The following is a 23045-nucleotide window of genomic DNA, read 5'->3' on the forward strand; positions in this document are numbered from 1 at the left end:
TTCAGGGGACGCTGATGAAAGAGTTGCACCAGCTCTATGGTATCGAGCAGTCGAGAACAACGCCTTACCACCCTCAGGGTAACGGGGCGTGTGAGCGTTTTAATCGGACCTTGTTGCAAATGTTGAGGTCCTTAGAGAGTCAGCAACAGACATGCTGGCCTGAGTATCTCCCCGAATTGATGTGGGCTTACAATAACAGGGTGCACAGTACTACTGGTTACTCACCACACATGTTAATGTTTGGTAGACCTGGCCGAGACATTGAGGATTTGAACGTGCCAGATCCCTCCTCTGCCCCCCCTCGGACTGCATCCGAGTGGGTACGAGAGCATCGGCGGCGGTTGAGGGTGGTGCATCAGGTGGTGGGCGACCGCCTTCGCCAAGTGGTCCATAGAGACACGCGACCTGTACAAACAGAGCTGTTCTCTCCGGGAGACAGAGTGTTGGTGAGGACAAAACGACGGTCAGGAAAGCTGAGTGACCGATGGGAGGCGATACCGTATCTGATAAAAAAACAGGTGAACCCTGAGATTCCAGTGTACGAGGTCGAACCGGTGGGGACAGGGGGGCCAACCCGTAATTTGCATCGTAACATGTTACAACGGTGCTGGTTTGAAGATTCGGCGCCGACTCCCCTAGAGCCAGAGGCCATGTTCCAAGGGGCGGGAACTCTGAATGATCTTGAGTTTGATGGTGTACTTACTCCTGCGCCTGCTTATTTGCCCCCTGTGACCGATCTGGCCTCGGGTGATGAGAATGTTGGGGATATGGAGGATGTTGTTGAGGAGAGTGCATCAGGACAACTGCTTGGTCCTGACGCTGTATCACAGGACATCGAGCCGCAGGAGGAGACAACTCCACTTGCGCCCACTAACACGACCACGGAAGAGACTTTAGCTCCCTCTAAGGTTGCGCCTGTTGAGGTAGGACTCAGGAGAACTACACGATCTACGGCCGGAATACCGCCTCAGCGATATGCTCAAGATGAATTTGAGTGGGAAGGTATGTCGAGGACGCCAACCTCTAGTGGGGTGGCATGTAAGAGGGTGAACTGTAGTCCCACTGAGAGGGCACTAGGACCCTGTGGTTTTTGCCTGCTGCAGCAGAGAACAGACCCTGGAAGACTCCGAGAGACAATGTGTGCTGGGGGGTGGGGTCTGGTATCTCGTGTGTAAAGTGAAACAAGGAAGTGAGAGGAGAGAGAGAAAGGCGGGAAGAGAGAGCAGAAGCTGCTGTGAATGTGATATAACCAAGAGACTGTGGATTTTACTGTGAGTTTTTTTGGAGAAAAAGAAGCTATTGAGAGACTTTGCATTGCTAACGTTGTCCTGGAGAAAAGCTAACCTTTTGTTCAACTCTGTGAGACACTTTTGTTGCTAACCTTTTATTTTGGAAGACTCAAACTTCACTGCAAACCCACTACGTATTTGAGAGTCTGTGGAATACCTGTGCATTGATTGGAGAACAAGTCTGACAGATTGCTGATACAGAGACGGACGGGTTGTCGTGGAAGCATTCCTAGGAGCTACAGAAGAAGAGACAATATCGTGAGGCCACTAACTAAGTCCCCGGCGTTTGGGCTCTGCATCCGCCGATCAGACAAGAGGAGCTTGCTGTAACTTATTGGCGCTGAAGATATAGACTGGGCTGCAGCCTGTGCGGATTCCTACCTGAGAGGAGATCCATCTTAAGATACGGTACCATAAGTTATAGATACCCGGGTATCCCTGCTCATAGTGTTTACTTGTTACTTAGAGGTGTATCTTATATTAGAGTTGTGTAAGTTATACTCAGTGTGCCATTCCAGGGGCTCCCTTTATAACACTACAATCAATTTACACTTGTTCCTGTTTAGTTGCCCTGTTAGGTAAATTTCTTACTAGTCTTTGTAGCATACAGTTCTCAGGAGACCTTGGAGTGGCACAGTGATTTCAGCTGCTGCTGAGCTGGTGTATCTTTGGGGTGCATATACTTAAATATTTTCCATATTACCTTTATTATTTTGCCTTTGAGTAAAAATACCGTTGGAGATTTCTGCCTTAGTCTTGGTTTGTGACTCACTGGATCTTATTCGGACCTCTGGTCATTACAGGGCTGGGAATCTTGGGCATGCGCAGTACTTATCTGCGGCTCTCCCTCATCTCCCTCCGCCTTCCTCCTACTGTGCAGCGTCATAGGAATCTGACGATATCTGACATGGTGGTGGCATGGTTGTGTTACAGAGTTCAAAATAAGTTCAATGCAGTCCTAGCAGACATCAGAGTGATGAAAATGCATTTTTCAGGCACTTAAAGGCATTGAAGTATTAACATTCGCAGCTGATCAAATTTTGTGTGAAAATTTAGTAAAGTTGGCAAATTCTAATTTTTACTGTTTCGATCATCTTTACTTCTCACTAAATATGGAACTGAAGTGTCCACCAATTCCATCCCATGCTCAAATTCTTCATTTCTCTTTGCTTTACAGAAGTGCAGTTCCTCTGGGGAGAGAAGTCCCCACACGGGTACTTTTGGACAAACAAAAGTTTCAAGAGCCCCATAGTAGCCATATAAGTTTTTTTTTAAAGTACGTATGGTGGTTTTGCTGGTGGACTAAGGTTTTATTTTGGTGGTGTACCGACCACAGATAAGATCATAGAGAGATGAAGGGTCTGGTGTGGAGCTGGAAATATTGTTCTTTGAGGGCAGTGATAGCAAGGGAAGACTTACCCCCAAGATATGATACTGCTCCTAACCGGTGATGGACCTCCCCCATTACCATGTAGAGTAGAGACAGGATGTGGTTCTCTGTGGAGGGCTACTATGGGAACAGTGGTAACAAAAGATAATGATGCAAGGGCCAAAGCCCCTCTATTCTTGTGGGTAGTGAGACCTCCGGCAGTTGAGCCTTACAAATCAGACACTTATGGCACATCCTATGCCGTCTCTTGCTAAAACTGAAATGTCCATTAAATGTTGAAGTCAAGAAATAGACAAAGGTCTGTACCGGTTCCAGAAACAGCACCGCTCAACTCGACGGGAAGTCAGTGGTATTATTTATATGTTCAGCTCCAATAAATGATGTGGTGCTGGTAAAAATAGTAGGCCATTTTTTTCTAATCCTGGACAACTCATTTAGAGGTAACCTACTGGCAACCAGACACGTTACATTGCAAAAAAAAAGCAAACGTATTGAAACAAATGACTAAGAAATAATATTAATATTGTGATAATGTTTTATTTAATAAATATAGATATAAATATAAATAACATTTCAATTAAGTTATTATAAAAAACAATAAATAGTTGATTAAGGCATTTTTGAGAAAAAAAATCTTTTGGATATTATAAAGCAGGGGACATTGACAGTCTCTAAGGAGATCCACTAACAATGGCCTCACCGTCCGTCCACGCATTGCACGCCTTGAATCGCATCTGCATGTAATACTATGTTTCTCCAGTAGTGGCCGCTGCAGGAGGAATGTGCTGCTAGTTGTGACTTCCCCGATCATCAGAGATTATTGTAAGATCGGTCTCCATTTTAAAGGGGTTGTGGTTTTAGATAAAAGATCTTAAATACAGTATGAAAAAGTATTGCTCACAAAAAACAAAAATACTATAACAAAATGTGAAATTAATTATCTCTTTTCCACTAATTTTGATATCTACACTCTAACATCAGTCTCCTGAATGGACTCACACAGTAATAACAGATGAGGTCTCGTTAAAATGACACCTCCTATTCCAGGTACTGGATGATGGGCCGGACACAGGTGCAACCCACCGTGACCAGCTGCTTCTCCAGCCTATGGATGGGGACACATCCTCTCATCTCACGACGCAGGACCAGGACCTCCTGTCTGATGGGGACTGAGTTCATGCTGAGGTCCACGTGACCCTCAGGGTCCAAACATCCGCGGTGGAGACATCGGGCCTCGTTGATGACCACAGGGAGCCTGTTACTGTCCACATTAGAGCTGGTGGAAGGAGATGAGAGAAATCAGGACCCAGCAGCAGCCATGTTTACTCCTCACACTCCGGCTTCTGACCCCATATATTATTATTATTATTATTATTATTATTTCTGCCGTTATTCCATGTGCAGTTACCTGTATTCCCATGGAGAGATGGAGCGGCTCCTCACACTGTCCGCCATTAGTTGTGCAGAACTCCCACCGCCGACCTTCATATCCACCTTCACACGTGGAGGAAATGTGGTGTCCGGTGTGAAGGGACATCCCCCGCTGGACACGAGAGGGGTCTCCCAGTCATCAGCACCAGGGACCTGCTCTTCTCTTCCATGGACACAAGAGATGAAGATCAGAAGAAGCAAAGTGGAGAAAACCTGAGGACAGAAGATTCACATCTGTGATAGGGACATTGTGGAAGCATCAACATTATGTAGTGGGATAAGGAAGGGTTAAATAATGGATCAATAATAATCAGAAGATTTATTCTGTATAATGCAACTTTACTAAATGTCTACAAGACTCTCATGGACCTTTCCCCAAAATAGAACAAAGCTGTAATCCACAGCGACCAGATAGAGAATGTGACCGATAGAAGAAACTCCAGAATGTAAGAAGGAAGGAAATCAATAATATATTATATTGTCACTGTCATTGTGTCATAGAGCAGGATAAGAAAGATAATGGTGGTGGCCCCATGAAAGGCCTACACTCACTGTTCTGCTGGTGCAGTCACTGTGCACATACATTACATTACTGATCCTGAGTTACATCCTGTATTATACTCCAGAGCTGCACTCACTATTCTACTGGTGCAGTCACTGTGTACATACATTACATTACTGATCCTCAGTTACATCCTGTATTATACTCCAGAGCTGCACTCACTATTCTGCTGGTGCAGTCACTGTGTACATACATTACATTACTGATCCTGAGTTACCTCCTGTATTATACTCCAGAGCTGCACACACTATTCTGCTGGTGCAGTCACTGTGTACATACATTACATTACTGATCCTGAGTTACCTCCTGTATTATGCTCCAGAGCTGCACTCACTATTCTGCTGGTGCAGTCACTGTGTACATACATTACATTACTGATCCTGAGTTACCTCCTGTATTATACTCCAGAGCTGCACACACTATTCTGCTGGTGCAGTCACTGTGTACATACATTACATTACTGATCCTGAGTTACCTCCTGTATTATGCTCCAGAGCTGCACTCACTATTCTGCTGGTGCAGTCACTGTGTACATACATTACTTTACTGATCCTGAGTTACCTCCTGTATTATACTCCAGAGCTGCACTCACTATTCTGCTGGTGCAGTCACTGTGTACATACATTACATTACTGATCCTGAGTTACCTCCTGTATTATACCCCAGAGCTGCACTCACTATTCTGCTGGTGCAGTCACTGTGTACATACATTACATTACTGATCCTGAGTTACATCCTGTATTATACTCCAGAGCTGCACTCACTATTCTGCTGGTGCAGTCACTGTGTACATACATTACTTTACTGATCCTGAGTTACCTCCTGTATTATGCTCCAGAGCTGCACTCACTATTCTGCTGGTGCAGTCACTGTGTACATACATTACATTACTGATCCTGAGTTACATCCTTTATTATACTACAGAGCTGCACTCACTATTCTGCTGGTGCAGTCACTGTGTACATACCGTACATTACATTACTGATCCTGAGTTACATCCTTTATTATACTCCAGAGCTGCACTCACTATTCTACTGGTGCAGTCACTGTGTACATACATTACATTACTGATCCTGAGTTACATCCTGTATTATGCCCCAGAGCTGCACTCACTATTCTGCTGGTGCAGTCACTGTGTACATACATTACATTACTGATCCTCAGTAACATCCTGTATTATACTCCAGAGCTGCACTCACTATTCTGCTGGTGCAGTCACTGTGTACATACATTACATTACTGATCCTGAGTTACCTCCTGTATTATACTCCAGAGCTGCACACACTATTCTGCTGGTGCAGTCACTGTGTACATACATTACATTACTGATCCTGAGTTACATCCTGTATTATACTCCAGAGCTGCACTCACTATTCTGCTGGTGCAGTCACTGTGTACATACATTACTTTACTGATCCTGAGTTACCTCCTGTATTATACTCCGGAGCTGCACTCACTATTCTGCTGGTGCAGTCACTGTGTACATACATTACATTACTGATCCTGAGTTACCTCCTGTATTATACCCCAGAGCTGCACTCACTATTCTGCTGGTGCAGTCACTGTGTACATACATTACATTACTGATCCTGAGTTACCTCCTGTATTATACCCCAGAGCTGCACTCACTATTCTGCTGGTGCAGTCACTGTGTACATACATTACTTTACTGATCCTGAGTTACCTCCTGTATTATACTCCAGAGCTGCACTCACTATTCTGCTGGTGCAGTCACTGTGTACATACATTACATTACTGATCCTGAGTTACCTCCTGTATTATACCACAGAGCTGCACTCACTATTCTGCTGGTGCAGACACTATGTACATACATTACATTACTGATCCTGAGTTACCCCCTGTATTCTACCCCAGAGCTGCACTCACTATTCTGCTGGTGCAGTCACTGTGTACATACATTACATTACTGATCCTGAGTTACCCCCTGTATTATACCCCAGAGCTGCACTCACTATTCTGCTGGTGCAGTCACTGTGTACATACATTACATTACTGATCCCGAGTTACATCCTGTATTATACCCCAGAGCTGCACTCACTATTCTGCTGGTGCAGTCACTGTGTACATACATTACATTACTGATCCTGAGTTACATCCTGTATTATATCCCAGAGCTGCACTCACTATTCTGCTGGTGCAGTCACTGTGTACATACATTACTTTACTGATCCTGAGTTACCTCCTGTATTATACTCCAGAGCTGCACTCACTATTCTGCTGGTGCAGTCACTGTGTACATACATTACATTACTGATCCGGAGTTACCTCCTGTATTATACCCCAGAGCTGCATTTACAATTCGGTTGGATTTAGCATGTTCCTGTAATTTTTTGTTCAAGGAGCTGTTAGGTCTATGGCCGATTGAAGCTTAGAGAATTATGATTACAGCTCTGGGGTAATATTCCGGGTGTAACAATGCAGTGAGTGTCACTCTCCGCAGTAAGATGTCGCTCACAATGACACAAACCCTTTATAACAACGTTCCCTCTGGAGCACTGGAGAAACCTCGCTGCCCTGTAATATTATAGTACATTAGATAGAACTCTCTGGATTCTCTGTTCCGTCACTAATAACAATGTGACAGTTAATAACCCCCGATCTGGTGACCAGAGAGGGGCCGGGGCTCTTACCATTGATGGTGCGGCCATTGTTCCTGTGGATGTGCTCTGCTGCCGCTCTGCTGCTGGACTGTGCGGTGACGCTGACCCCAGGACACATTATATAGGGTCGCACTTGTTTCTGGACTTTCCTGAGAAGCTCATTACTTTATACTCAGGTTTCAATGACTTTGTGGATTTTTTATAATTTTTCCTGATTTATTTTTCCTAATCTTCTGTAATGGGAAACACTGGGAGAAATAAAAGGGCCGGATCATCTCCCGCCGTGGAATCCCGTAATCACTGATTAACCTGCAGAGCGGACACAGAAATAATATTCTCTGATAGATAAGAAGTGTCATAAATCCGAGTGCGGACTTGTAATAACCGGTGTGAGGAGCAGAAGACGTCCTGTCACCCCATATACTCAGAGGGGCATCTGCGGACTGCGGGGGATTCTCATAGGAACCTATGGCCGCGTTATAGGCGTGCAACTGGTGGGATCACAGGGGGTAATTCTGGTTATTATTGTCAGGGTGTTATGTATGATTGTACCAATGCTATCAGGAATCATAGAGAAAGTCTGTGAGTCCTGACTGCTCCACCCACACATAGAGAAAGTCTGTGAGTCCTGATTGCTCCACCCACACATAGAGAAAGTCTGTGAGTCCTGATTGCTCCACCCATACATAGAGAAAGCTAGTGAGTCCTGATTGCTGTGCCCTCACACATAGAGAAAGCCTCTGACTCCTGATTGTTCCACTCACACATAGAGAAAGCCCGTGAATGTTGATTGTTCCACAAACTGATAAAGTCTGTGAGTCCTGATTGTTCCACCTACACAAAGAGAAAGCCACTGAATTCTGATTGTTCCACTCACCCATAGAGAAAGCCTGTTAGTCCTAATTGTGTCACCCACAATTACAGAAAGCCTGTGAGTCCTGATGGTTCCATTCACACAAAGAGTAAGCCTGTGAGTCCTGATTGTTCCATTCACACAAAGAGTAAGCCTGTGAGTCCTGATTGTTCCACAAACTGATAGAGAAAGTCTGAGTGCTGATTGTGCCACCTACACATAGAGAAAGCCTGTGTCTCCTGATTACTCCACACACACATAGAGAAAGCTTGTGAGTCCTCATTGCTCCACCCACACATAAATCCTGTGAGTCCTGAATGCTCCACTCACACATGGAAAAAGCCTGAGTCCTGATTGCTCCACTCACACATGGAAAAAGCCTGTGAGTCCTGATTGCTCCACTCACACATGGAGAAAGCATGTGAGTCCTGATTGCTCCACTCACACATAAAGACTGTGAGTCCTGATTCCTCCACACACACATAGAGAAAGCTTGTGAGTCCTGATTATTCCTGTCACACATAGAGAAACCCTGTGAGTCCTGATTGTTCCACTCACACATAGAGAAAGCCTGTGAGTCCTGATTGTTCAACTCACACATAAAGGCTGTGAGTCATGATTCCGTCAATCACAAATAAAGACTGTGAGTCCTGATTCCTCCACTCACACATAGAGTAAGCCTGTGAGTTCTTATTTCTCCTGTTAGACAAAGAGAAAGCCTGTGAGTCCTTATTACTCCTGTCAGACAAAGAGAAAGCCTGTGAGTCCTGATTGTTCCACTCACACATAGAGAAAGAGTGTGAGTCCTGATTGCTCGAATTACACATAAAGTCTGTGAGTCCTTATTGTCATATTCACACAAAAAGTAAGTCTGTGAGTCCTTATTGTTCTACTCACACATTAAGTAAGCCTATGAGTCCTGATTTTTCCACAAACTGATAAGTTCTGTGAGTCCTAATTTTTGCACCTACACATAGAGAAAGTCTGTGAGTCCTAATTGTTTCACCCACAGTTACAGAAAGTCTGAGTCCTCATTGTTCCATTCACACATAAAGTCTGTGAGTCCTTATTGTTCCATTCACACATAAAGTCTGTGAATCCTTATTGTTCCACAAACTGATAAAGTCTGTGAGTCCTGATTGTGCCACCCACACATAGAGAAAGCCCATGAGTCTGGATTGTTCCACCAACAAAGAGAGAAAGCCGGTGTCTCCATGATTACTCCACACACACATACAGAACGCATGTGAGTCCTCATTGCTCCACCCACACATAAAGCCTGTGAGTCCTGATTGCTTCACCCACACAAAGAGAAAGCCTGTGAGTCCTGATTGCTCCACAAACAGAGAAAGCGTGCGAGTCAAGCGGGGGGGGGGGCTGTAGGAACGCAGTTAAACGAAAGCCCCCCATGACTGCGTTGCCAAGGGAACCTGGGGGAGCATCGTTTAAATTAAGGCAGGGGCAGTGGGGATTGGTTTAAGGGATGGGAGAAGGGGGTGGTCCGTGATTTGTGGGGCGGGTTCGTGGGAAAAGTGCGGGAAAGGGGGCCATTACCTTTTATTCAGTGAAGCGTGAAGACGTGCACGATGTCCTCTGTGGAATCCATTCTGGGACAGCTGCGGGAGATGGCGCGGTCCAGGCGCGGCGGCTGGCTGGCGGATCAGCTGGCATCGTTGCTGGGCAGTCCTGGAGTCCAGGGGCCCAGATCACGGAGAACCCGTCCCCCGGAGCGTTTGTCCCCGGAGCTCGGTGCGCGCGGCAGCCGCCGGCCACGGAGCCCCTCTCGGGACCCTGCGGAGGGCGCGGGCCGCGGGTCACCTATCCACCCCGGTCCGCCCTCTGCCAGGAATCCTCCAGCCAGCGCTGCTGGCGCTGGGCGACGGTCGGAAGCAGCGGCGGTGCAGGCCAGAAGAAATGCGCAGGCCGCACCGGAAGTGCCTGCAGAAGATCCGGTTCACAGGGCAAACATGGCGGCGGTGAGCAGGAGCGATACACGGCGAGGAGCAGCACGGGCTGCGGCGCCGGTGATGGCTACAGCGGCGAGGAGGAGACCCCAGGGAGCAGCGGCGGCGCAGAGGAGCAGCAGAGAGGGAGGCAGTGGTTCGGCGGCGGGTAGCCTGGGGTCTGACCCACCCCGGGTGCCTGGCAGGGCCGGCGCTCCGAGCGGCAGGGCGGTGGGCAGGCGTATTTGAACCCCTCAGTCTGGACCAGTTCGAAGAGGGCGCAGTGTGGCAGCGGCTGGGGCTCGTGGCAGGGCCCAGCAGGAAGACAGGCTTGGAGACGGGCTGGCAGTCGTCAGGTCCAGGTCGCCCAGGAGGTCGAGGGAGAGGTCCATCTCTTCTGCTCCGGTCCCCCCTGGTGACGAGGAGGCCAGGGGCGCGGGCCAGGAGCAACACAGCGGCGCGGAGGATTCCGGATCCGGGAGTGACCCACGAGAATTCGGTGATTGCACGGCTGGCGGGGACACAGCACCTGCGCAGCTTCGTGAGTACGAGGCTGATTCTGTTGCGGTGAGGGATAGTGGTGTACGGTCTGGGGATAGCTGGTATGGGGGGGTCGATTTGGCAGGGAGAGGAGGGGCTAGCACTGTCGGGGTTCCGGGGGTCAGGGAGCTTTTGGCGGGTATGTCTCAGATTTTGCGGAGATTGGATGGGGGGGGCCTTGATAGTGCGCGGTCGTCTCCAGTAGGTGCATGGTTGCCGGCGTCTGGCCAGGGTGCTAGGGTGGTTGTGGGGTCTGATGGAGCGAGTGGCGTTGAGCAAGCGTCGGCGGCAGGGGTGTCGGTCTCGGTTCAAAAGGAAAAGGACAAAGGGGATACGATTAAATTGGATGATAGAGCTAGGGGAGAGGTTTATGTGTGCTTTGACGGGCCAGTAGGGGCTCATTTAAAGAAAGAGATAAAAGAAAAAATTTGGAAAGATGAATATGTTGAGATTTTCTCCCTCCTGCCTTTAGAGAAGTTTAATTTAGACAAGGGTGTAATAACGTGCAGGTACTGAGTATGTCACCACGGAACAGGCAGACCAACAGTTGAGGGGTTTAATAACAGGAATTAGGTTCTCCTCGCAGGGAGGAAGCAATGGAAAATAACTAGCAATAAAACAATGCAAGAATACGGGAGTTAAACAATAAAACAGAATTAAGCAGGATTTCTTGAGAAAAGAACACTTATCAGTCTCATGAGGACTTGCTTGGAGGGTCGTCTTCTCCAACGTAGGCGCCGAGAATCAGTGGCACTTGTCGTCCCTCTGTGGTCCGTGAGCAGAGTAGTCTCTGAGAGCCTACTGCCTGGGGTTTCGGGAGTTAATGTGGTATGCACAGGCTCTGAGTCTTTAACTTTTATAGCACAGCCAGAAAATCAGGGCTCCGCATGGTTGTCTCTGTACCAGGAAAACAAGGGGCTCTGCACTGTTAAGTCTCTGTACCAGGAAAACAGGGGCTCTGCACTGTTAAGTCTCTGTACCAGGAGTCAGGGGCCAGGGTGTAGTAGTCTCTCAACGGGTCTCAAAGCGCCCCCCTAAAGTCACAGCAGAGTCCGCTTTAAGTACTCACTGGATGCAGTCTTTCTGGGCAGTCTCTACAAGATGCAGTCTTTCTGGGCAGTCTCTTTCTCTCTCTCTTCTGGAGCGCAGCTGCACCCGGCTCTGCACGCTGCTCTGTAAGCTGCTCTCTCTCCTGCATGCGTCCCTTTCCCGCTCTCTGGCTGCTTCCCTCCTGTCCCAGTCTACAAGTCTCTCCCCTAGGGAACCTGCGGCACAGCTCAAAGGTTCCGGGCACAGAGCCGAGAAGGTAACCGCCCCCAGACTCTTCTGGTGCTTTTAACTCCTTACATTCCCCCCCTCTTTCTGCTCGCCATTCCACGGGCGAGATCTTCAGGAGCTCCTGTTGGCAATCTTCTAGTCCTTGCACAATCTGCTGCCAGATGAACTCATCCTGATTGTAGCGAACAGGGGGTACACCAGCCGTTGAACGTTCAGAGCGTCTAAAACCAGCAGGGGCGGTGGTGACAGCTGCTGTGGGAGGAGTCGAGGCTTCCTCCGATACGTTGGTAGAATCTGGCACCAGCCCTGTTCCTGGGTTCACTGGAGGAGATTCGAAGTCTTCCTCATCTTCCACATCTACATTGATCACTGGCGCAGCCGGTGGGGGTGCTGGAGCCAATTGGACTGATTCAGGATCTCGAGACAAACATGGACGCAACATATTCCTGTGCAGCGTGTGGGTGGGAGTCCCTTCTTCCGTTTCGGGCTGGACCTCATAAACGGGACCCCCGTTGCCGAGCCGCCGCTTCACTCGGTACGGCCTTTTCTCCCATCGGTACTCCAGTTTGTTGTGTGGGCGCTTTTCCCTCACTAAGACTCGGTCTCCAGGCCACAGGGCTGTCCACTTTTTAGGAGCTACCTGGGGATGCTCCAATTCTTGTAGCCGGACTAGACGTTGAATTGTCCGCAGCCGACGACGATGTTCTTGAACCCAGGAGTACACCCCCGTCCGTGGGTAGTCCTCCTCGGGTTCCAGCGCCAGCTCTGCCAGTCCCTTCCCGGGTCGGCCAAAGAACAGAGAGTTGGGGGTGAATCCGGTAGTGCTGTGTTTACGATTGTTATATGCCCACACCAATTCAGGGACGGACTCAGTCCACTTCGCCTTCTGGTCCTCCTCCAGAGTCCTCAGCATTTGAATCAGAGTGCGGTTAAATCTTTCACAAGCCCCATTCCCCTGTGGATGATAAGGGGTGGTCCGGGACTTATCTATTTTGTACAGCTGGTGCAGCTCCTCCATCACTCTTCCGAGGAAGCAGGCCCCTTGATCAGAATGGATGCGCTTGGGACACCCGTACACCTGAATGAAGTGTTTGCAGATTGCGTGAGCTGCAGACTCGGCAGTTTGGTCCCCCGTGGGCGTCACTACGGCAAATTTAGTAAAGTGGTCTATCATCACTAAACAATGCTCATAACCTTGATGTGCTGGTCCAATTGTCAAGTAATCTATTGCCAGTAGGTCCATGGGTCCAGAAGACCTCACCGTCTATGTGGGAGCTCTTTGTTCTGGTGGTTTGACCAGCTCACAACTTCTGCATTGCCGACATACTTTATACACAGTGTTCCTTAAGTGGGGGTGATAAAATAGGCGCTGTAACCACTGGAAAGTCTTTTCTGGCCCAAAGTGTGCTCCTTTCTCATGTGCTTCCTTAGCCACCTGGTCTATCATGGACGAGGGAATCACTGTCTGCCATACAAGACTGAGTTCTGTTTGCAGGAATACCTTCCGGTACAGGATACCATCCCGCAACTCGAGCCTCTCCCACTGGCGTAGCATCTTCAGTACTTCAGGTGACATGGACCTCCTCTCACGTCGATTGGGCATTTGTTCAGACACGACCCACCTTCTCAACTGAGCTAGCTCCAGATCCTCCTGTTGTACTCGGACCCACTCATCGCGGGGCTGCTCCAGCAAATTCACACAGGCCTCTTCCTGTTCAATTTCCCACGCCGCTGCCACTGTCCTGGCAGTCTTTCCAAAACCTGGAACCTCTACATCTTCCAGTTCTTCATCCTGGCTGGGTGCTGGTTTGCGATAGTTTACTCGAGAGAGGGCATCCGCATGTACATTCTCAGCTCCTCTTTTATACGAAATTCTGTATCGGAACTTGGCCATTCGGGCTACCCAACGTTGTTCTAGGGCACCTAACTTGGCATTCTCGAGATGGGCCAACGGATTGTTATCGGTGCGTACATGAACTTCTGAGCCAGCCAGATATTCCGCGAACTTCTCAGTCATTGCCCACACCAGCGCCAACAACTCCAGCTTGAATGAACTGTAATTTTCTGGATTCCTTTCTGAGTCATGCAGAAACCGACTGGCGTATGCGATGACGCGCTCTTTCCCGTCCTGCATCTGCGACAGTACAGCCCCGAGGCCCTGCAGGCTCCCGTCAGTGTGCAAGATGAACGGTTGTGTGAAGTCAGCGTAGGCCAGCACGGGGGCCTCCGTCAATGCCTTCTTCAAAGCCAAGAATGCCTCCTCCTGATGCTTCCCCCACTGTATGTTCCTGTTTTTGGCGCAAGAGGGCACTCCCCTCAACAACTCCTGGAGTGGATTAGCAAGGCGGGTAAAGTCTTTTACAAAGCGTCTGAAGTATCCCGTGAGTCCCAGGAATGCACGCACATCTTTCACCGTTTTTGGAGTTGGCCACTCTTGTACCGCAGCGATCTTCTCCTGGGAAGGCCTCACCCCTTCAGCGGAGACAACATGTCCCAAGTATTCAATCTCGGTACGGAAGAGGTGACATTTCTGGGGTTTCACTTTCAAGCCATACTTCTGTAGCCGACTCAGAACTTGCTCTAATCTCTGCAGATGCTCCTCAAAGGTGGGGGCAAAGACGATGATATCATCCAAGTAGATCAAAGTGGCTTCAAAGTTCAGGTCTCCCAGACATTTCTCCATGAGTCGCTGAAATGTTCCTGGGGCGTTTGCTAGGCCGAAGGGCATCCGGTCAAACTCATACAGTCCCATCGGAAGGATGAAGGCCGTCTTGGCTCGGTCTTGCTCAGACATGGGCACCTGCCAGTAGCCGCTGGCCAAGTCTAACGTGGAGAAATTTCTGGCATTCCCTAGTGCCGTCAGGGACTCCTCTATCCTGGGCAGTGGGTACGAGTCCCGCACTGTGCAAGCATTGAGCCGCCGATAGTCCACACAGAACCGCAGGGACCCGTCTTTCTTTCTCACCAAGACGATAGGGGCAGCCCACGGGCTCTGACTCTCATGTATAACTCCCTTCTTCAGCATGTGTGACAGCATTCCCTTCACCTCCTGGTACATCCGTGGAGGTATTTGGCGGTACCGTTCCCGGATTGGCGCCGCATCCCCGGTGGGTATCTCGTGGGTAATGGCCGTGGTACGTCCAAAGTCATCTTCATCTTTGGCGAACGCATCCTGAAATTTCCCCAATACAGCTTCTACCTGAGGTACCTGCTGCGGAGTAAGTTCCGAGAGCTCCGCCCTCATGCGTTCCAGTATCTGGCGCCCTTCTTGCATTAACCTGGGGTCCGGAGCTGCCTCCGCCTTGACGGTCACCAGCCATGGATCTTCTGGCCTTGCCGTCAGCTGTACCGCCTCAGTGGGGACCAATTCGTCTGGAAGGCCCAGGACTTGAGCGACTTTGCTTCTAGGGGGCAAAGTTATATCTGTCTCCCCCAAATTGATGCAGCGCACAAGGACAGTTCCATCCCGCACGGTAGCCAGGGACCGTGCGACCAATATTCCTGATGGCAGCTGGTCGGCTCTGCTGGGCTCAATTTGGACTTCGACTCCCTCCAGCGGGATGCCAGCTCGTACAGGCAGGGGAAGCACTGTCTGCCCAGGGGGCAACACTCGATTGACTGAGGCGGGGACGACGACTTTGCCGAGTTCCTTTCCGTCGCTGTATGCTTCCCGGACCTGGGCGGTCCGTATCAGTTGTTGGAAGACCCTTCTCTGGGGAGTTTGGTCGCTCCATTGTTGTAGGAACTGTTCCGGGGACTAGTTGAAAACGAGGCTTCCGAGGTCCTTTAACACATTCATGCCCAGGGTCACGGTATGGTCTTTAGCTACCTCTCCATCCACCAATACCACTCCTCTCCTCCCGAGGTCTTTTCCGCAGACCTCTATGTTCATCCATACCACCCCTGCGACCGGGATGGGCAAGTGATTGGCCGCCATAAGTTTGATCACAGGACCCCATTCGGGCCGTAGCGCCTCTGTGAAGTGATGGCGGAAATATCTCTCAGGCATGGTGGTCACTTGTGAGCCGGTGTCTATCAAGCATCGCACTGCTCTTCCATTGATTTCTGCCCAGACCAGAGGGCACGTGGAAACAAGGCTGTGGGGACTTTTACTCCTCCTCCTCTGTTCTTCACGCTCTGAGCGGCGCCCCTCAAGCCCAGAGCCACCTAGTTTAAAGGAGGATGCGGGGATGGTCGGCTCCGCCGGGGACACCATCGAGCAATGTGGCCGGACTCTCCACAAGTGTAGCATGTAAGAGGGCTTCTCCTCCTGGTAGTTTCACCCTCCCTTCGGGGGGCAGCTTCTCTGTCTCGCACCAGAGGGCCGGTCTCCTCTGCCAGAGTTCTTCTGGAGGCCGCCATTTCTTCACGGACCTGTCTAATCTCCATTCTCAGGTCCTCCACCCACTGGGGAATATTGCCTGCGGTGGTGGTTACCTCCCCGCTCTGCACCCTTCCTACCAGCCCCGTCACTCCCTGTTCTTGTTCTCGCACACGCGCCTCACTGCCAACCTCAGAGAAAGTCATGTCTGGCTTTACTCGCATGCGCTCACGCAGTGCCTGTTTCATCATTGCGTCACGCAGTCCTGTCACTAGCTGATCTCTGAGCACCACATCAACTGACCCTACCCCTACACCGTCCTTTCGTCTGATAGCAGTGTGAAGCTCTTGTAGGGCGTTCATGAATTGGGTCACGGTCTCCTCCTCCCGTTGTACCCGGTGAAACAGTCGCATGCGAAGTTCCCCTACGTCAGTGGGGTCCCCATGCGTTTCCTCAAGTATGCGCAGCACTTTGTCCAGGGTATCTCTCTCCCGGGGGGACCTATGCATGACAGAATCCCGCGCCTCCCCCTCCAGAGCCATCAATGCAATTTCTGCCTCCAGGGCTGGTGTCATGGGGTGCATCCGCATCATTCCCCGGATACGCTCTGTCCAACTCCACAACATTACATTGTTCCCAGTGAACCTTGGCAAATTATTCAACATGGCTCCCAGGGAAATGCTAGACCTGGGAACTTCCCCCGCTGCTTGGTCTGCCCTATTCGCACTACCGTGTGACATCCTGCCGACTACGCCAAATGTAATAACAGGCAGGTACTGAGTATGTCACCACGGAACAGGCAGACCAACAGTTGAGGGGTTTAATAACAGGAATTAGGTTCTCCTCGCAGGGAGGAAGCAATGGAAAATAACTAGCAATAAAACAATGCAAGAATACGGGAGTTAAACAATAAAACAGAATTAAGCAGGATTTCTTGAGAAAAGAACACTTATCAGTCTCATGAGGACTTGCTTGGAGGGTCGTCTTCTCCAACGTAGGCGCCGAGAATCAGTGGCACTTGTCGTCCCTCTGTGGTCCGTGAGCAGAGTAGTCTCTGAGAGCCTGCTGCCTGGGGTTTCGGGAGTTAATGTGGTATGCACAGGCTCTGAGTCTTTAACTTTTATAGCACAGCCAGAAAATCAGGGCTCCGCACGGTTGTCTCTGTACCAGGAAAACAAGGGGCTCTGCACTGTTAAGTCTCTGTACCAGGAGTCAGGGGCCAGGGTGTAGTAGTCTCTCAACGGGTCTCAAAGCGCCCCCCTAAAGTCACAGCAGAGTCCGCTTTAAGTACTCACTGGATGCAGTCTTTCTGGGCAGTCTCTACAAGATGCAGTCTTTCTGGGCAGTCTCTACAAGATGCAGTCTTTCTGGGCAGTCTCTTTCTCTCTCTCTTCTGGAGCGCAGCTGCACCCGGCTCTGCACGCTGCTCTGCAAGCTGCTCTCTCTCCTGCATGCATCCCTTTCCCGCTCTCTGGCTGCTTCCCTCCTGTCCCAGTCTACAAGTCTCTCCCCTAGGGAACCTGCGGCACAGCTCAAAGGTTCCGGGCACAGAGCCGAGAAGGTAACCACCCCCAGACTCTTCTGGTGCTTTTAACTCCTTACAAGGGTAAGAAGGAGGATAGTAAAAAGGAGGAGGAAGAAAAGAGGCGCTGGCGATTAATACCGCAGACGTTTGTGAATTGGCAACAGGCGTTTTCAATTTTGGTGAGTGTTATCGGGGAAAAGTTTCTGGAGAACTGTTCGGGCCTGTTATGTTATCAGGATGCTATAGGGGAGGCACACAGGCCGTACGGGGGCCAGGCGTGGCTCCGGTATGATGAGCAGTTTCGGCAAAGGAAGGCGGTTCGGCCTGAGATAAAATGGGATCAGAAAGATATAGGGTTGTGGTTGAAAGTTATGGCTCCAACGCGGTTTGGGCAGTCCTTTCATGGGGGGGGATGGGGTAGCGGTCAGCAGTCTGGACAGGGAGCTGGGGACATTGGTCACAAGGGGTTAAGGACAAAACAGGGACGTGTTGGCAGTTTAATGACGGCCAATGCAAATATGGCAGTACATGCAAGTTCAAGCATGTCTGTTCTCACTGCAGCGGTGCCTCGCATAGAGCGGCCAAATGTTTTAAAAAAGCAAGGGGTAAACCAGCAGTGGGAGGCGGTCAAGGGGGTGACACCAGTGAAGGTTCAAAGGATGGCCCCCTATCTAAGTAGGTATCCAGATCGGGAAAAGGCGAGGCTACTGTGGGACGGTTTTTCTGAGGGCTTTCAGATTCCTCATCCGGCTCACACAATCCCATTTTCAGAAAAGAATTTGAGGTCAGCTAATTTACATGCGGAAGTAGTTACGGCTAAATTGGCGAAGGAGGTTGAGTTGGGGCATATGGCGGGGCCGTTTAGTGTTTTACCGATGGAAGGGGTGGTTGTTTCGCCTCTGGGGGTGGTCCCTAAAAAGGAGCCTAATAAGTTTCGTCTTATTCAGCATCTATCGTATCCGAAGGGCCAGTCAGTTAATGACGGCATCGCTGAGGAGCTTTGTTTTGTGGTATATACTTCTTTCGATGCCGCGGTACAATGGGTGTGTAGGTATGGAGCTGGTGCGTTAATGGCTAAGACGGATGCTGAATCGGCTTTCCGATTGCTTCCGGTTCACCCCGATAGTATCCCGTTGTTGGGATGTTTTTGGAACGGGGGTTTTTATTTGGATAGGTGTTTGCCTATGGGTTGTTCGATTTCATGTTCGCTGTTTGAGTCCTTTAGTACTTTTCTTGAGTGGGTTGTTCGGGATGTTTCCCAGGTTCCGTCTGTCATCCATTACTTGGATGATTTTTCGTTTGTCGGCCCGCCGGATTCTTTGTTGTGTGGAAATTTGTTGGCTAGCATGGAATGGGTGGCGGGACAGTTTGGTGTGCCTTCAGTGCGGGAAAAAACAGAGGGCCCTTGCACGGTTTTGAGTTTTCTGGGTATTCTCATAGACTCGGAGAAGATGGAGTACAGGTTACCTGAAGAGAAGTTGTCGGCTTTATGGCTTGAGGTGCTGAGATGTGAAAAGTTGCACAAGGTTACGTTAAAAGAGTTGCAGTCGTTGTTGGGGCGTTTGAATTTTGCATGCCGTATCATGCCTATGGGCAGAATATTTTGCAGGCGATTGTCCAGGGCGACTGCGGGAGTGCGTTCCGCACATCATTTCGTACGTTTGAATAGGGAGCATAGGGAGAATTTAGTCATTTGGCGGCGTTTTTTGGATAATTATAATGTCAGGGCTTTGATTCAACAGGAAGATTTGAATGATTTTGATTGCGAAATTTTTACGGACGCAGCTGGCAGTGTTGGCTGTGGGGCCTATTGTGCAGGTAAATAGAGCGTTGGTGGATGGCCTGATTGGTGGTGTGCAACTGGTTTGACTAAAAATTTGGCGTTGCTTGAGCTTTTTCCAATAGTGGTTTCGGTGTTCATTTGGGGTCGTACGTTTCAGGATAGGTGGGTACGTTTCCATTGCTATAATTTGAGCGTGGTGGCGGTGATTAATAGTCTTCTTCTTCCTCTCCCCCAGTAATCAGACTGGTTCGGGAGTTAGTTTTGCGTTGTCTGGAGTTGAATACCTGGATTTCGGTGGTACATGTTCCCGGCGTTCATAATTCTATAGCCGATGCTTTGTCTCGTTTGCAGTGGTAGCGTTTTCGGGAGTTGGCGCCAGAAGCGGAGGATGCAGGAAAAACATGCCCTTCTCATTTGTGGCGGATTGTTGCGGACGAGGAGGTCGGTTGATACAGGCCTCGGTGTCGGGCAGGACGTGGTCAGGTTACGAAGCATCATGGCATATGTGGGAAGGGTGGTTGGAGCAGTTGGGTTCGGTTGAATCGGATGGTGACAAGGTGATGGCGATTTTGCTTTTGATTGGGTCGGCGGAGGAATGGGGTTGGTTGGTGTCAAAGCTGAATACATTTGTAGCTGGTTTGGCTTTCGGTTTCAGGCTTCAGGGTTCTGTGGATGTTACTAAGGATTTCTTGATTCGGCAGGCATTGAAGGGTTTTCGGAAGGGTTCGTCAACTTGCGATGCGCGTAGGCCCATATCTTTTGCGACGTTGGAGCGTTTGGGGGAGGCGTTGTGGGGACTTTGTAGTTCTCATTTCGAGGCAGTTTTGTTTCAGTTGGCGTTTTCATTGGCTTTTTTCGGGGCGTTGAGACTTGGAGAGTTGGTGTCCCCTAATCGGTTTGAAGTGGGGGGTTTGTTAGCAGAGGATGTGGAATTTTGGTCTGGTGGAATCGCCTTTTGGATTAGGCGGTCAAAGACCGATCAGTTGGGAAAAGGGAAGCGTGTGGTTTTAGGGAAGGTGGTTGGGGGTTTGATGTGCCCTCATCGGTGTTTGGAGGATTATTGGGAATTGTGGCCTGGCAGGTCTGGCCCACTTTTGCGGCACCGACAAGGTGAATTTTTGTCGCGGTTTCAGTTCTCGGCGGTATTGAGAAAAGGGCTGACATCGTTGGGCCTTGACCCATTTTCCTTTGGGTCACACTCGTTTCGGATTGGGGCGGCATCTGAGGCTGCTGGTTTGGGTTTAGGGCCGGAGGTTATTCGGCGTATTGGCAGGTGGTCGTCTAATCGGTACCTGTCGTATGTTCGCAATTGATGTTGGTTATTTGTTTGGTGGGTATTAATTGTTGTTGTATTTTGCAGGTCGGACACCACTGCTGGCCTGGATATTCGGACATTCTTTTGTGCATTGGGGTGCGATTCGTGCTGATGCCAGGCGTGATGGTAGACAACTGGGTTTTAGGAGAGATGCGGTGTTGGTCCGATGGTTGGGTTTTCGGGGCATGTTGTGGTGCAGGATACTATCTGAGTTTGCCCACGCTGCTAGTTTGGATCGTTCCCCGGACATTGTTGTGGTGCATTTGGGTGGGAATGATTTGGGGTCTAAGCCGGTACGAGAGCTTATTCGGGATATCCGTTTTGATTTTTTGAGATTGTGGGTATCCTTTCCAGGGATGGTGACAGTCTGGTCTGACATCGTTCCCAGGAAAACGTGGAGGGCGGTTCGTTCCCTTAAGGGGATCAACAGGGCCCGGGTGAAGCTGAACAGGGCTGTGGCAAGCTTTGTCTCCCGGAATGGGGGTGTGGCAGTTCGGCACTTTGAATTGGAGGCTGGTGTGGGAAATTTTTGGAGGCGTGATGGTGTTCATTTGAACGATATTGATCTGGATTTGTGGATGTTGGCCATGCAGGAGGGCGTTGAGAGAGCTATGGCGGTGGTGGGGCACTCGCGAGCCTGAGGTGTTCAGTGCTGCTCGTGGTTGGTGGGGGGCGGGGTTCTTGGAGTTGGTGTTTTATGGGGTTGATCTGGCTTTGGTTTACTGGCTCTGGACGGGGAGTTTACCTCGGGAGCTTTGGGGTTTGTTTGCCCGGAAAACAGGTTACATGGTGCCCTCGAGCTGGTGGTTACGGCTGAGGGTAAAGAAGGTTTTCACTTAAAAGTTGGTTTGGGCTTTTGCCTATTGGGTGCCAGATTTATTAGCTCCAAGAACCCTCCCCTCAAGTTTTTTATACAAATGTATAAATGGTGTTATTTATGTTTGTTTTGTTAATAAAATGGCCGCTGTGGCCAAATTATCCAAAGAAATAATTGTCATGTCTTTATTGAGGGTAGGAAGCATTTCTTTGGGTAAATGTGGTTGGGGGAAGGCACTATGCGGGTCTCGAAGGTCCAATCTTGGGATACGCAGTCAAGCGGGGGGGGCTGTAGGAACGCAGTTAAACGAAAGCCCCCCATGACTGCGTTGCCAAGGGAACCTGGGGGAGCATCGTTTAAATTAAGGCAGGGGCAGTGGGGATTGGTTTAAGGGATGGGAGGAGAAGGGGGTGGTCCGTGATTTGTGGGGCGGGTTCGTGGGAAAAGTGCGGGAAAGGGGGCCATTACCTTTTATTCAGTGAAGCGTGAAGCCCACCCTCCCACCCTCATTTTTTAGTTCTTGGTTGTTTTTTTTTTTGTTTGTTTTTTGTCGGGCTTGGGGGGGGGAGTAGTAAGGGGATTAGGGATTTTAATAAGTCTTTTCTGTAGGGGTTCGAGTCATACTGTCATCACAGTGGCTGGTTGGCGGGGGGCGGGGTTCTTGGAGTTGGTGTTTTATGGGGTTGATCTGGCTTTGGTTTACTGGCTCTGGACGGGGAGTTTACCTCGGGAGCTTTGGGGTTTGTTTGCCCGGAAAACGGGTTACATGGTGCCCTCGAGCTGGTGGTTACGGCTGAGGGTAAAGAAGGTTTTCACTTAAAAGTTGGTTTGGGCTTTTGCCTATTGGGTGCCAGATTTATTAGCTCCAAGAACCCTCCCCTCAAGTTTTTAATACAAATGTATAAATGGAGTTATTTATGTTTGTTTAGTTAATAAAATGGCTGCTGTGGCAAAATTATCCAAAGAAATAATTGTCATGTCTTTATTGAGGGTAGGAAGCATTTCTTTGGGTAAATGTGGTCGGGGGAAGGCACTATGCGGGTCTCGAAGGTCCAATCTTGGGATACGCAGTCATGAATGCTCCACACACACATGGAGAAAGCCTTTTTATTGGTATTATTTGAAATTGTATATTTATTTTGTGCGGCATACTGTGGGATAGAGTCCCTTCTTTTAGATCTAGCACCTTTCTTTGTAATTTATATTTTTAATAATTTTTAATATCAGCATTAATAAAATATTTCTTTTAATTTGAATCTTGATGTTCTTCTTTTTTACCTGGGTATTAAGTTATCATTGGTAATTTTGGTGGTGGTTTCATATAAAGTTACATTAAAAAAAAAAGAAACGACAGCTGTGCGCTGTTATCTCTGTGGC

The 23045-nt window shown here is 49.4% G+C and overlaps 1 protein-coding gene across 1 annotated transcript; it reads right to left on the reverse strand.

The window, feature by feature from the left end:
• Positions 1 to 3717: 3717 nt before the first annotated feature.
• LOC143804061 (interleukin-17A-like) lies at positions 3718 to 7341 on the reverse strand. Its single transcript, XM_077281799.1, has 3 exons — positions 7324 to 7341; positions 4088 to 4323; positions 3718 to 3955 (listed from the first exon to the last, which is right to left on the reverse strand). Exons 1-3 carry the CDS (start codon positions 7339 to 7341, stop codon positions 3718 to 3720), a joined length of 492 nt encoding a protein of 163 aa, XP_077137914.1.
• Between the last annotated feature and the right edge of the window lie 15704 nt (positions 7342 to 23045).

This window comes from Ranitomeya variabilis, chromosome 2, assembly GCF_051348905.1.
Source record: "Ranitomeya variabilis isolate aRanVar5 chromosome 2, aRanVar5.hap1, whole genome shotgun sequence".
Classification (NCBI taxonomy): Eukaryota; Metazoa; Chordata; class Amphibia; order Anura; family Dendrobatidae; genus Ranitomeya; species Ranitomeya variabilis.